The sequence below is a fragment of the Pristis pectinata genome, chromosome 10 (assembly GCF_009764475.1).
Source record: "Pristis pectinata isolate sPriPec2 chromosome 10, sPriPec2.1.pri, whole genome shotgun sequence".
NCBI lineage: Eukaryota > Metazoa > Chordata > Chondrichthyes > Rhinopristiformes > Pristidae > Pristis > Pristis pectinata.
Genome location: NC_067414.1, coordinates 70,548,184 through 70,562,926, shown reverse-complemented (window position 1 = coordinate 70,562,926; position 14,743 = coordinate 70,548,184). Strand labels below are relative to the sequence as shown.

General features: G+C 41.9%; 1 protein-coding gene across 1 annotated transcript in view; it reads left to right on the top strand.

Annotated features, from left to right (window-relative positions):
* greb1 (growth regulating estrogen receptor binding 1) overlaps positions 1-14,743 on the top strand; it is a 212,903-nt gene that overhangs the window by 129,651 nt on the left and 68,509 nt on the right. Inside the window, 2 exon segments of the mRNA XM_052024566.1 lie at positions 13,026-13,208; positions 13,907-14,053. Coding sequence (XP_051880526.1) covers positions 13,026-13,208; positions 13,907-14,053 — 330 coding nt within the window.

The following is a 14,743-nucleotide window of genomic DNA, read 5'->3' as shown; positions in this document are numbered from 1 at the left end:
GCCTTAAGGGGCCCAATTGGGTAGATGAACTCCCCTGGGTCCTGCTGGGGGTACGCACCACGCCGAAAGAGAACCTGCATGCCTCGTCTGCGGAGATGGTCTACGGAACGTCCTTAGTTGTCCTGGGCGAGTTCCTACCAGCCCCTTGGGGGTCAGAGGAAGGACCTGCCGCGGCGCTCGACCGACTGTGCGAGCGGCTCGGAAGCCTGGCCCGATTCCCACCTGGCGACACGGACAGGTCCCGACCCGTACGCCGACTTCCCTCCAAGACTGTAAGTTTGTCTTAGTCAGGAGGGGCGCGCACCGATCACCACTGCAACGGCCGTACGAAGGGCCATTCCGGGTCATCAGGAGCAATGGATCTACGTTCGTGCTGGACATTGGGGGGCACGAGGAGGTGTTTACGGTTGACTGGCTGAAGCCGGCTCATTTAGACTCGGACCAACCCATGGTGGTACAGCGAGCGCAGCGCAGGGGCAGGCCACCCTAGTCATAGTTTATTTAATTCTGGTTTTCGCGACAGTATTGCTGGTTCTGGGGGGGGGTTATGTAACGACTCACCGCACCAGCATCGAACTGGCTCCCGATGTCGCGACGTTGTTGGAGGCCCCGATCCAAGATGGCGCGGGGCCCTCCTCCTTCCCCAGCGTTGGGCTGGGAAAGCCCGCGCGCAGGAAGGTCAGGTGGCCCGCGCGTGACATCAGTGCGGGAACTGTAGCATGGGAAGTTTTCGGCTATTAAAGGCGCACCACGCCCCGGGTCGGCATTCGATCTCGGATTTCGAAACCAGCGACTCTGTGTCTTCATTTCATGGTGTGTAGCTAGCCGCTACAAAGGACAATACACCATATGCCTTCTTAACCACAGAGTCAACCTGCGCAGCCACTTTGAGCGTCCTATGGACTCGGACCCCAAGGTCCCTCTGATCCTCCACACTGCCAAGGGTCCTACCATTAATACTATATTCCGCCAACATATTTAACCTACCAAAATGAACCAGTAGTAGTAGGGAATTAAAATCGCTTGGTTTGCTCAGAGTCCCAGAGCCATCTGCAGCTGACAGTTTTTGATTTTCGCCATTTCTTCCGAGGAAGCAATGATAGGGTCCCTTTTGCAAAAAAAAAAGATGGATAAACAAAATAAATTTGAAATAAAAACAGAGAAAATAGTAGAAGCACTCAGCAGTCAGGCAGCATTTATAGAAAGCGAAGCAATTAACATTTCAGCTCAGAGACCTGTGGAAAGCTGTTATTCTTTCCACAGCTGCTGTCTGACCTGCTGAGCATTTCCAACATTTTCTATCTCTATTTCTATTTTGTCTGTTGATGTAATTGAGATCTAATTGCAATTTTAACCAGCCAATGCAAATAGAAGGCTCTGTTAAATTTCCTCACCAAGCAACCCAATAGAAGTCCAAAGTGGCAAGGTTTATTCACCAGATAAACTCTAAGTACCTCTCCCACAAACTCATCTTGGCACATTGTCAGGACAGTCTGACATTAGCCCCTGCCACTCTTGGCAGAGTATCTCTGGGCATACAATGATCCCACTGATTTGATACCTGGGAAGTGTAAGGAGCTGGCTGGTGAGATTTAAATAAAATCTGGAAATTAAAATAATCCCAGGTGACATCACAATAGAATTGGAATTGGTTTGCAATTGGAATTATTGTCACGTGTACTGAAGTACAGTGGAAAAACTTTGTTTTGCATGCCATCCATACAAATCATTTCATTACAACAATGCATTGAGGTACTACAAGGGAAAACAACAATAGAATGTAGAATAAAGTGTTTCAGTTACAGAGCAAGTGCAATGCAGGCAGACAATAAGGTGCAAGGCCATAACGAGCAAGGTCAAGAGTCCATTTTATTATACTGGGGACCATTCACCATAGGGGGCCAATGCACAACATGGTTCAGTCAGCAGAAACTAAACCACAGTTAAGAACCTGCTGCTCCAAATTGCAGGTTCTTAAATTGATGTCTTTTGTCAAACTTAAAATTAAAAGTAAAATAGCAGGTTGTATGTCAAGATGAAATTGTATCAGCAGTACTTTTTTTTCACTTCTTTGTTTTTGAATACTTACTTTTTGCTCAGGCTGCATCAAACGAACTTACAAATGGCACTTTGATGGAATTATGGTATCAAACTAGAAAAAAATCTTGACTTGCAATTGTCATCCCTTAAGCTTGGGCAAGATCGTGAGGAGCACTCTCACACTCCATAGCACTTCTACAGACACATTGAAAGTGTACAGTTCTTAAACATAATGAAAATTTATTGGATATTATAATGGACGTGTACTCATTGTACAAAGAGTCAGTGCTTGTGCTTTGCCTGACCCTTTTACAATGTAATTTGGTTTTTGGCATGTCTTAGCATTTGTTGATATGTCAGCTCATTTGTTTATGTATTATATTCATCTTTGATCTCGTGATTATTTTTGTTTTATGGACATTAATTTTAGGTAAGTAAGAAAATGCAAGTCACTAGGTGAGGTTTGGATGTATTGTGGTGCAATTCTAATAATTTTTGCATGAAGGGAAGAGTGGGCAAGTATTTGTTATTGACATGGATTCTTTTAAGTGGATTATTTCAAGCTTCAGTACATAAGGTTGAAAATCAGCAGTAATCACACAATTGGTAAAATTGTTCTCACAAAGTTATTAGGAGTTGCCCATGTATGAGAGCTGTTAATGGGAAAGTGTTCACAGGAAATTTGTAATCTCATAATGAGGATGGATATATATATATCTGAAGTGTCATAAATAGTCTAGATAAGAACTGTAACAAGCTTATTTGTTGAGGCAATTAGTAACTATTCTAATGTGAAACGTGTGCTTCAAAACCTATAATCCTAAATCCCATGTTTATTCTTCAGTCAATGTCATTTAAACACATTACACTGGTCACTGTCATTGTGCTGTTTGTGGGAGCTTGCTGTGCGCATATTTATTGCTGCAATCCCTACATTGACTATAAAATGTTTTGGAATATCCTGACTTCATACAAGGTGCTAAATAAATAAAATATTCTTTTTGGAAGTTGTGGAATCCTGACCAGCATAAATGGGTAATTGGTGTAGAATTCACTGCCCTCAGTTTGCAAAACTCCCAGTTTCCCAGTTCTCTTCTGGAAGTGGAGTACTGGAATCTCAGTTTGACTGTTCAGCAATTCATTATAACTGATACAAGTTAAAACCTTATGGTGATTTCAGTTTTATATTGGAGAAATGCCAAGGACAAAAAAGAATAAGGAAAAATATTAAAACGCCCTCCTCTTGTGCTACCGGTTGCCATAGCCAAGAGGTCAAAGGTGAACATAATATGTAAACAAATGAGCTGACACATCAACAAATGCCAAGACATGCTAAAGACCAACTTAAATTGTAAAAAGGTCAGGCAAAGTGTAAGCACTAACTCTTTGTAAACTGAATATATATACACATTATAATATTGAATTTTCTTCCATGGGGAAAGAAAGTAAATGTGGATGCTACCACCTTAGTTGATGGCCTCTGGCTGAAAGCTGTGTACAATGTTCTATATGTGAAAAAAGGAGCATGTTAGTGACATTCTTGAGAAATGATTCTGTCAGAGGAGAATAACATGCACTCAATGTGAAATCAACAGATTGGGTCAAAGTTCTGGATTATGCCATATGCAGTGATAAATAAGATGACCAGTTAAATATTGAACTGGTGAACGTAGCTTCATGAATGTCGCCAGTCTTGGTGATTGCAGGGCCTAGCCTTTGAGTGCAAAAGGTGAGGCTGAAATATTTTCAGCCATTGATACCCTTAAGTGTCAAATGGATGAGGACCCCTTTGCCACAGTAAGCAGCTTTTGGCCAATTTGATTTGCTCTGTGTGATAAGAGGAACCGTTTGAGTATACTGAATTTAGCAAAGACTGAGCCCAGACAATACCTTTGTTGTGGTACTGATGATCTACCTCTAGAATTAGCTGTGCATCCTAGCTCTTTCAGTAGAGCTGCAACATTGGCACCTCTAATACCATTCAGAAGTTCAACATCCAGGACAAAGCAGCCACATGATTTGCACTCAATTCTCCATGTAAACTATTCACCCCCTCCACCATTGTGGTCACGGTGTGTCCCATCCACAAATTTCAGTTCAGCAGCTTCACAAAGTCTTCTTTCGAAGCACCTCTCAAACACACGAATTCTAAAACCTGGAGGGATAATACCAGCAGATGTACCATCATAAGGCTTCCCTCTAAGGAATACATTTATCTCTCCATCCTGAACATTCACTCTCTCATCGTGACTGCAGTGTTTACCACTGATAAGAACTATGGCAATAAATTGCCAATGCTTCTTCAGCACGACTTCCCAAACAAATGACCACTACTGCTGGAAAGTACAATGGCTGCAGGCTCATTGGGACAGTGCAACAATGGCTCCTTGAGGACAGTTAGAGATTGGATAATAATTGGTGACACTGCAGTTGACTTACACAACCAGTGAATGAATAAAATGTGCAGTATAACAAAGTGATGCTTGTAGAAGTGTGTATGAGGAAAATGAGATAAAGTGAAATGTGATGCAGTGATTGTAGGAGAATGAAGGGAAGTGGAGAAAGCGATTGTATTGTTTTGGTAGGACTACAGAAGGTAGAGGTGTCATTTAAGAGACCAATATTCTTGACAACTCGTAGAGTCTGAGGATGTTCCTGCCATTGCATCATGTTTTTCAAGTTAATCTTCTGACATAGACTCCTCTCCTAATACATCCCTTTGATAACAGTGGTGTTACTTAGAGGGCTATATGTCTCCTTAGTGAACAGGATCTCTTTTCCTGTGCACAGTCTAGACCAAGTCCTATAGCTAGGCATTGGAGACCCTGAATGCACCCTCTGGACCCTTTCCAGCCATTTTCAAATTTTCTAGTTGGAACTGGGCTCAGCATCAGTACCTTCATGGGACTAGATCAACAGGAGACTGAAGAAAGTATGTCTGCAACCAGCTGTGTTCCCTTCACCCATTGTGTATGCATTTCACATCTGATCAAGTTTCTAAATCATTGCATTTAAGACTAGCTAAGCTTGTATTTATGGAGCAAGTGTGAAGATCTGGGGTGGGGAACTTTGGCTGTTTCTTTCACATAGCTGCTGGTTGTATTCACTTTAGCACATTCAGCTCCAGTGGCTTCAGTGAAGCCACGTGCATGGAGCAGAGTGCAAACAGTGGCCATTGTTTCCGCATGTGCTTATATTCCAACGATGGTGCTGAAAGTTTGTGCTCCAGAACTAAGCACATCTCTAGCCAAGCAGAGTTAGTATTTTTACAACACTGGCATTTACTCAACAGTGTGGAAAATTGCCCAGGTATGTTCTATCCACAAAAAAAGAACAAATCCCATCCAGTTAACTGTCACCCATTTATTAACAGTACTGTCAACTGATACCTCCTGCTCCTGATATGCAGTTTGGATTTTGCCAGCACAATTAAATTCCCTTTCACGGCCTTACTCAAAAAAAAAAGCAACAAAAAAAAACTTAACTTTCAGAGGTGGAGGTAAGAATGAGCTCTCTGAATTCAAAGCAAAATTTGATAGGGTATGGCATCAAAGAGTCCTGACAAAACTGAAATCGATAGGAATCAGGGGAAACTCTCCATATCTGGAGTTATCCTTAATATTCGAGTGGGTGAATTCTGCAGGTCACTGTTCGGGCTCAACCATCTTCAGCTGCCTCCTTAATGACTTTCCTAATGTCATAAAGTCATTAAGTGGGGATGTTTGATAATGAATATACAACAGTAAGCTCCATTTGCAGCTTCTTGGGAATTGCAGCAGTCCATTCCCTCATGCAGCAAGATCGTGTCAATATTCAGGGATGGGCTGGTAGGTGGTAAGTAACCAATACACCACACAAGTACCAGACCATGACTATTTGCAACAAGAGAAAATTGAATCACCTCCTCTCGGCATTCAATGGCATTGCCTCTGCTGACTCCTCCACCACCAATTTTCTGGGGTAGGGGTGTGTGGATGTTCACCACTGACCAGAAATTGAACTGGACCAGACACGTACTGTGGCTACACCAGATCAAAAGCTAGATATCCTGTGGTGAATGACTTGGTCTCCAGACATTACAAAGCCTTTCCATTATCTATAAGACGCGTGTGAGGAGAGTGGTGTACTTTCCACTTGATGGGGTGAGGGCAGGTCCAACAACAATCTCATAATGGACAAAGTACACCACTTGATTGGCATCCCATCCACCACTTTAGTATTCACTCCCATAGGAGCAATATGGTTCCAGTGTTGAACCACCTACAAAATTGCATTTTCATGTCTTATGTACTTCAATGACACTTCCCAATCTGCATCCTCTACCACCAGGAAGGACAAGGACATCAGACTCAAAGGAGCCCCACTCACATGTTCTCTCCAAGATGCTTATCACTGTGACTTGGAGCTATGTTGCTGTACCACCTCCATCACTGGGTCTAAATTCCAGAACTCCTTACCCAACAGTGGGAACACTTTCACCAGAAAGACTGCAGCAATTCAAGAAAGTGGCTCCACATAACCATATTAAGGGCATTAATAACAGTTAGTAAATGCTGACCATGCCAGTGATGCAACATCCCATAAATTAAATAGTAACAATGAGAGTGAGGAGAGAGATTTCTGGAGAAGGGAAAGGCTTGCAGAGAATGGAATGCTTTGTATTTGGAAGAGTTGAGGCAGAAAGTAAAACACTTTTTAAGATAAAAATGAATAAATATTTGAGCAAGAGGAAGACTGCAGCCTTGAGGTTTGGTTTTGATTGCTCTTGCAATCAAAGGTTGAACACAGATATCATGGATTAAATAGACTGATTCCTGCTGTAAACATTTATGGTTTTATTGTTAATTCCCTTAGCAAGCTGTTGAAAGCATGATCTAATTTTTCTTTGGTGTGACCTTGCACAACCCTGCTCTCAATAAACCATATGTGTCTGAGTGGTGCTTTCCTTTGGTGGATACAGATCTTGTACAAAATGTACAGAAGCTTTATTATGCATATTTAGTTTATTTAACTAATTGTGTTAATACTTAATTTTCTTAATTTTTATTGAAGGTGCTTCCAAATGCTCAGTATGCTTTTTAAAGCAGGCAGAATTGTAGAGCAATCTTGTGCATGAAGAAGAAAGTTCTGATTTATAGTAAACTTTGTTAATGTCAACTTGAGTTAAAAATCATACCTTGCTTGAAAATGTTGTTGCATGGAAGAACCATGGCACTTTCATTTTTCTCTGCAGGAATATAATTTCTGTACACATGAAGTGCAAGCAGCATGACTTGCCAGCCATTAGTAAAGTATGCATGTTAATCATGCTTAATTGTGGGAATCCTGTGCAAAGAATGAACTTATCTACTTGATGGATCATCATGGTTAAAGGTATCAAAGTGGTGGTTCTCTACTGGAACTAATGGCCAATTCTTTCGAGTAGTTTTGGGTGACCTGACCTGATTCTGAAATTGCCAGGAAGGACATTGGAGTAGGCAACCTGCTTTTCTGGTACACCATGATGGCATTTGAATCACTTGAGAAGATGATTGGAGTAGTCTGAGGTTGCAACTAAAAAAAAGTCAAAGCCCTCACCTGAAAAACACAGACATCATTGCCTAAGGGAAGAATCTGACAACGTCTTCAACATCCCAATGATGAGTTGGTGAGGTCTGTCCTTTGAAGAGCACATGAGCTAGTTTGTTTCCTTCCATTAGGGCCTGCTTTCACTGTATTCACTCCATCAGCAGTGCACTGAAGTACCTACTTACTTAAGCGAAGAAGTGGGACTTATCTCACAGCTACTAACTTAGCGATTACTATTATGAAATCAAGACTGGTTGAGGACCTGTCTGTTTCTGCTTACATATCCTAACTCTTAATGTCTGTGAACATTCCACACTGAATAACTGCTGTGTGCCAGTGTTATCATCAGTAATTGCGATTGTACTTCACATTTTTTACACTGTAATTCAGTCATGTCATTCAGAAACAAATTGCTAAGCAATTGAATTTCTAAGCTGACAAGTTCCTCTGTGATGGATGTTGCTTTAAATCTGAAGAAGATCAAAGAGGCGTGTTATGAAGATTGGCTGACACTGATTCAAGGCTGCCACTAAACTTCATAAACTAATTGTTTTCTACTCTGTCTAACTGGCAGTGGCCAAGAGAAATTGTCTCCTAAAAATATAGTATGTCTTGCACTCAAAGTGCTTCATAGCCAACTAATTATTTTGAAATGTAAGCGCTTGTTCTGTCAAGGCAAGCACAGCAGGTAACTTGCATACAAGGTACCAGAACCAGCAGTGAGGTGAATTAACTTCAAATCTATTTTGGCAGTATTGGTCAAAAATTGTACAGGATAAAAGGAAAGTTCTCTGCTGTTCTAAGTGATTTGGGAGGATCTTTTGTATCCATCTAAACTAGGAGATCATGTCTCAGTTGCCATGTTATGGAAGAGAAAGCTCCTCTGCATGCACCACACCCTCAGCACTACACTAAAGTACCTACCTACTCATGTGCAGGAATGGGCCTTATCTGTAACCATTAACTCACTAACAATTAAGTCAACATTGTTATAACAACCAATTTTAGATCCAAGAAAAGTTACGCACCAACTATTCATATCAAAGTGTATTCACTTTCCTGAGTTGCCACTTGAAGAAATTACCCAAATATATTCAATCAAAGGCTCTACCCCACCAGTTCCTCTGCACCATCTTGCCTTGCTTATTTTGCTACCTTATTGTGCATCACTTGCAAGAAGTTGCAACGATTAAAGTAGAACATAAAACATTACAACGCAGTACAGACCCTTCAGCCCACGATGTTGTGCCAACATTTTATCCTGCTCTAAGATCTATCTAAACCTTCCCTCCCACATAGCCCTTCATTTCTCTATCATTCATCTGTCTATCTAAGAGTTTCTTATATGTCCCTAATGTATCTGCCCCTGTAACCTCTGTTGGCAGTGCATTCCACGCACCCACCTCTCTGTGTTTTTAAAAAAAAAACTTACCCTGACATCCCCCTTATATCTTCCTCCAATCACCTTAAAATTATGCCCCTCGTGTTAGCCATTGTCACCCTGGGAAAAAGTCTCTGACTGTCCACTCAATCTATGCCTCTTACCATCTTGTACACCTCTATCAAGTCATCTTCCTTCTCTCCAAAGAGAAAAGCCCCAGCTCACTCAACCTATCCTCATAAGACATGCTCTCCAATTCAGGCAGCATCCTGGTAAATCTCCTCTGCACCCTCTCTAAAGCTTCCACATCCTTCCTATAATGAGGCAACCAGAACTGAAAACAATACTCCATGTGCGGTCCAACCAGAATTCTATAGAGCTGCAACATTACCTTGTGGCTCTTGAACTCAATACCCCGACTAATGAAGGCCAACACACCATACACCTTAACAACCCTATCGACCTGCGCGGCAACCTTGAAGGATCTATGGATGTGGACCCCAAGATCCCTCTGTTTCTTCACACTGCTAAGAGTCCTACCATTAACCTTGTATTCTGCCTTCAAATTCAATCTCCCAAAGTGTATCACTTCACATGTTTCCAGGTTGAACTCCATCTGCCACTTCTCAGCCCAGCTCTGCATTCTGTGAATATCCTGTGTAATCTACAGCAACCTTCTACACAATCCACAACACCACCAACCTTTGTATCATCAGCAGACTTACTAACCCACCCTTCCACATCCTCATCCAAGTCATTTATAAAAATCACAAAGAGCAGGGGTCCCAGAACAGATCCCTGTGGAACACCACTGGTCACCGACCTCCAGGCAGAATATGCTCCATATACCACCACCCTCTGTCTTCTGTGAACGAGCCAATTCTGAATCCACACAGCCAAGTTTCCCTGATCCCATGCCTCCTGACTTTCTGAATAAGCCTTCCATGAGGAATCTTATCAAATGCCTTACTAAAATCCACGTACACCACATCCACTGCTCTACCTTCATCAATGTGCTTTGTCACATCCTCAAAGAATTCAATCAGGCTCATGAGGCACGACCTGCCCCTCACAAAGCCATGCTGACTGTCCCTAATCAGCCTATGCTTCTCCAAATACCCATTAATCCTATTTCTGAGAATCTTCTCCAGTAATTTGTCCACCACTGAAGTAAGACTCACTGGTCTGTAACTCCCAGGGTTATCCCTACTCCCTGTCTTAAACGAACAAGATTTGCCACCCTCCAATCATCTGGCATTACTCCTGTGGCCAGTGAGGACGCAAAGATCATTGCCAAAGGTGCAGCAATCTCTTCCCTTGCTTCCTGTAACAACCTTGGATATATCCTTGTCAGGCCCCAGTGACTTGTCTATCCTAATGTTTTTCAAAAGTTCCAGCACATCCTCTTTCCTCACGTCGACATGCCCTAGCATATCAGCCTGTCGTACGCCATCCTCACAAACGTCAAGGTCTCTCTCTCTGGTGAATACTGAAGCAAATTATTCATTAAGGACCTCCCCTACCTCTTCCGACTCCAGGCACGTTTCCTCTTTTATCCCTGATTGGTCCTACCCTCGCTCTAGTCATCCTCCTATTCTTCACATACATGTAGAACGCCTTGGGGTTTTCCTTGATCCTACTCACCAAGGACCTCTTATGCCCCCTTCTAGCTCTTCTAAGTTCATTCTTAAGTTCCCTCCTGGCTACCTTGTAACTCTCCAGAGTCCTGTCTGATCCAGGCTTTCTAAACCTCAGGTAAGCTCCTTTCTTCCTTTTGACAAGATATTCTACAGTACATCTCTTGTCAACCACAGTTCCTTCACTCTACCATCCTTACCCTGCCTCAGTTGGACAAACCTATCCAGAACCCCATGCAAGTATTCCTTAAACAACCTCCACATTTCCGCTGTGCACTTCCCCAAGAACATCTGTTCCCAATTTACGCTCCCAAGTTCCTGCCTAATAGCATCATAATCCTCCCCCCTCCCCGGTACTTTTCCATATCGTCTGCTCCTATCCCTTTGCAAGGCTATGGTAAAGGTCAAGGAGTTATGGTGACTATCTCCAAAATGCTCTCCCACCAAGAGATCTGAAACCTGATCAGGCTCATTGCTTAGTACCAGGTCCAGTATGGCCTCTTCTGTGGTTGGCCTGTCCACATACTGTGTCAGGAATCCTTCCTGGACATACCTAACAAACTCCGCCCCATCTATCCCCCTTACCCTAAGTATATTAAGTAGGTTAAGTATAACCAATGTCATGAAAGCAGAAAATGTTCAGCAGGTTGGGCAGCATCTGTGGTGAGAAAAACACAGTCAACAAATTATGTTGATGTCCTTTCCTGACAAGATCATGGAATTGCTTCCGTTATGGCCCCTGCTGCAGTGGCTACCCAGTTCCACCACTTCCTGACACAGTTGAAGGTGTGGGGATTGGCTCAGATGCAAGGTGTGGAACTGCATGGCTTGATTTGACATTATCTTTGGAGAAAGTATGCATGCCTATTTATCTTTTATTCCTGCTGCTGAGCATTTTGAAACCCATGCCACTCCTCCCATTTGTCCACCAACAGTCGTTGTGCTGCAGACTCTTCACCACAGCTCTTTACCTTGTGTTTCCTCCTCCTTAACACTCCCACCCACCTCCACATGTATATTTATCTCCTCATTTGGTTCATTTCCCTTTTTTGTCCTCTGTGCAGAACTTTGGATCATTTCTCTGTGTTAAAGGTGCATTTGAGGCTGAACTATTGAACAGGTGATGTAAGTTCAAGTTTCACCATGGCAATCTGAAAGGTTAACTTTAGTTTATTAGATCTGGAGACAAAACACAGTTCTCAAGGCATGTTGAACAAAGATAAGAAACAGAGTTGAGGTACAGAGCTAAGTGAATGGAAGAGAAACCTGAGTAATGGGCCTGTTCCTAATATTAATATGTTATATTGGAGTTAGGGATTAATTAGTGGGGATTTTGTGCTCTTTGATCTATTTCCACAGCATTAGGAATACAACTTGGTTCCTGAGAGAAGCCTACAATAAAGCAGAGAATGTCATTGTGCAAATCAGCACACACGGCTATAATGTGCCGCTGCCTGTCCGATAGTGGAGTGTGTACATGTACGATTTGTGGCACCACTCATCTTCATTGTAATTGAATTATACACTTCTGACTTCACTAAAGACTCCAGTTTGTGTTTGCTTAAAAAAAAGATTGAATAATTTCTTAGAAGTTTCATTTTCTTTGTTAATTTACAGAATGAGGGCATTACTGGCAAGGCCAGCACTTTTTTATGCATCATTATTTGTCCTTGAGCAATTGGTGTGGTGTCTCTCTTCAACCACTGCAGTCTTTCTGGTGAAGATTGGTGTTGGCTAAGGAGTTCCAGGATTTGGATCCAGTGACAATGAAGGAATGGTGATATATTCCCATGTCAGTTGTGCCAGGAACCTGCAGGTGGTTGTGGTTCAATGCACCTGCTGTTTGCCTTTGGTGATAGAGGGCATAGGTTGGGAAGATGCCATCAAAGTTGCATATTGAAGTTTTTTTTAATGCACACAACATTTTGGATATTTTCTTGAATCCTTGAGTTTGCAGGAAACACTTTCCTGGAATGGTTGTTTTGTTGCAGGCAAGCAAATGGGAGTATGAGGATAATTTTTACATTCTTGGAAATCCTTTTGCGTAAGGAGTGACTGTCATTTGGAGGAGAAGCTTCATTAGTTTGTATGTACATCCTGCAAGTCTGTCATTGTGGATTGTTCAGTGCCTTATAGCTATATCAGGTCATTTTTGTTTTCCCCAATAAGTTTTGCATAAGCCTTGAACACATTATGGCTGTGTTTCTATTTATGAACTTGTGAACCTGCAGTTATTGAAGAGACTTCTTTCCTTTTGAGTTTTAACAATGCAGTTAAGACCTGGGGTATAAAATTCTCCTCATTGACAAGCTGTAAGTCCTTAAGGCAAATGAGGTTATTCAAATTATGCAACAACCCATTATTTCTGCTAACTGCATTTATGCGCGATGTTTCTCCAGGTTTCTCTGGAAATTGTGTTGGCTGTGGCGAGAAAGGATTTCGGTACTTCACAGAGTTTTCCAATCATATCAACTTGAAGTTGACCACGCAGCCCAAGAAACAAAAGCACCTAAAATGCTATCTGGTTAAGAATGCACAGGGCAGTCTGACTAAAGGGCCCTTAATCTGTTGGAAGGGCACAGGTGAGATCTGGGTAATGAATTTTGATTTAAATAAATATTTAGAGCAGGAGCTTCATCAATGCCCAGCAGATTTTGTTGAAAATTCATTGGCACAGATTCATTGCAAAGCAAATGCTGGTTTTAGTTGATTATGGGGACTTGACCTGAAATGCTTCCTTTATCAAGAATTTTTTTTACAAGTGTGTTTCACCTTTTGAAAGGAAGAATTAAGGTGGTGAAACCCCCAGTCGCAATGCCTCATTTTTAAGTTTAGCACTCTCAATTTCAGAAGCCTTCTCCATCTCCACCACCCTATGATAACTATGTCTTCCTATTGTGAACTCTTCCAATCTCTACTATGTTTGCACCATTAATGGTGGTCGTGCCTTCAATCAATTGAGAGCCCTATCTCTGGAACTGCCTCCATGATTCCTTCCATCTCATCACTTCTCTTTTCTCCTTTTAAGATGCACTTTAAAACTATCTCTGACCAAACTTTTCATCACCCTGTTCAACAGTCTTTTTTGTTTCACTGTCAGTTTTTGACTGGTCAGGTTCCGGCAAAGCTTTTCTATATTGTAGATCATAGGATATTGCAAGTTTTTGCAGATGCTTTTGGATTGATGATAGTTTCCTAGTGTATCTGAAGCAAAACTTGTTTGTAAGACTAAGGATTCAAAGTGTCTTTGTTATTAAGAATACACTTTTAATTTTAACAGAGGGCAGGACACAGCAATCGGGCTCTAGTTCCACCTCTAGTGTTCCCTCACAACCTCCCGAGAGCCCAGCCTCATCCACTACAGTGTCGTCAGCAGAAAGCATTGCTGGAACTAATCAAAGTATGTCAACTGGATTTCAGCAAGCAGGTGCTGCAACCTTTTATTCCATTAATGGTATTCTTTTGGTCCCCTTTTGAATAATTTAAATTTGAAAATCTGTAAGCCCAACCAGAGGAGGCAGTGGCAGGGTGAATTCTAACATTGGCCTGTGCACTTCAGAGGTAGTTGTGCTTCTTTCACCCTGCAAGCTTCTCCCTTCTATTGGAGTTAATGGAAAGGTAAGTCTTAGAAGTGGATTAGATAGTATTATAGAAGGACTTGACCTTCTGTCATCTCATTTGTGCCCATGCTCATGGTGCTGTCCATTGATTATGCTTTTAAACTTGTCTGAAAAGCAGAAGTAAGACAAATAAGCCTGATTTGTTATATCCACATTCTTGATGTAGGGTCTCACCTGCCAGGCATCAGGATCAACTCTTCAGGATCTGATGATTTCTGCCCCAGCAAATAGATAAGGAAGTTACAGGAGTGTTAATCATGATTTTCCAAAGCTGTCTCTTTTCAGTAATTTTTCCTATGGATTGTAATATTGAAGAGGGGGAGAAACCAGGTAATGACAAACCTGCCAATTTTACATCAGTTAAGGTGATTATTAGAGTCAGACAGAGGGAGAAAAGGTGATCAGAAAGTCAGCATAACATTAGAGTAATCTAGATGATTTTTTAAGAATTTCTTAACATCATTTCAGAGTTGAATTGAATCAGCCCCCTAGCCCAG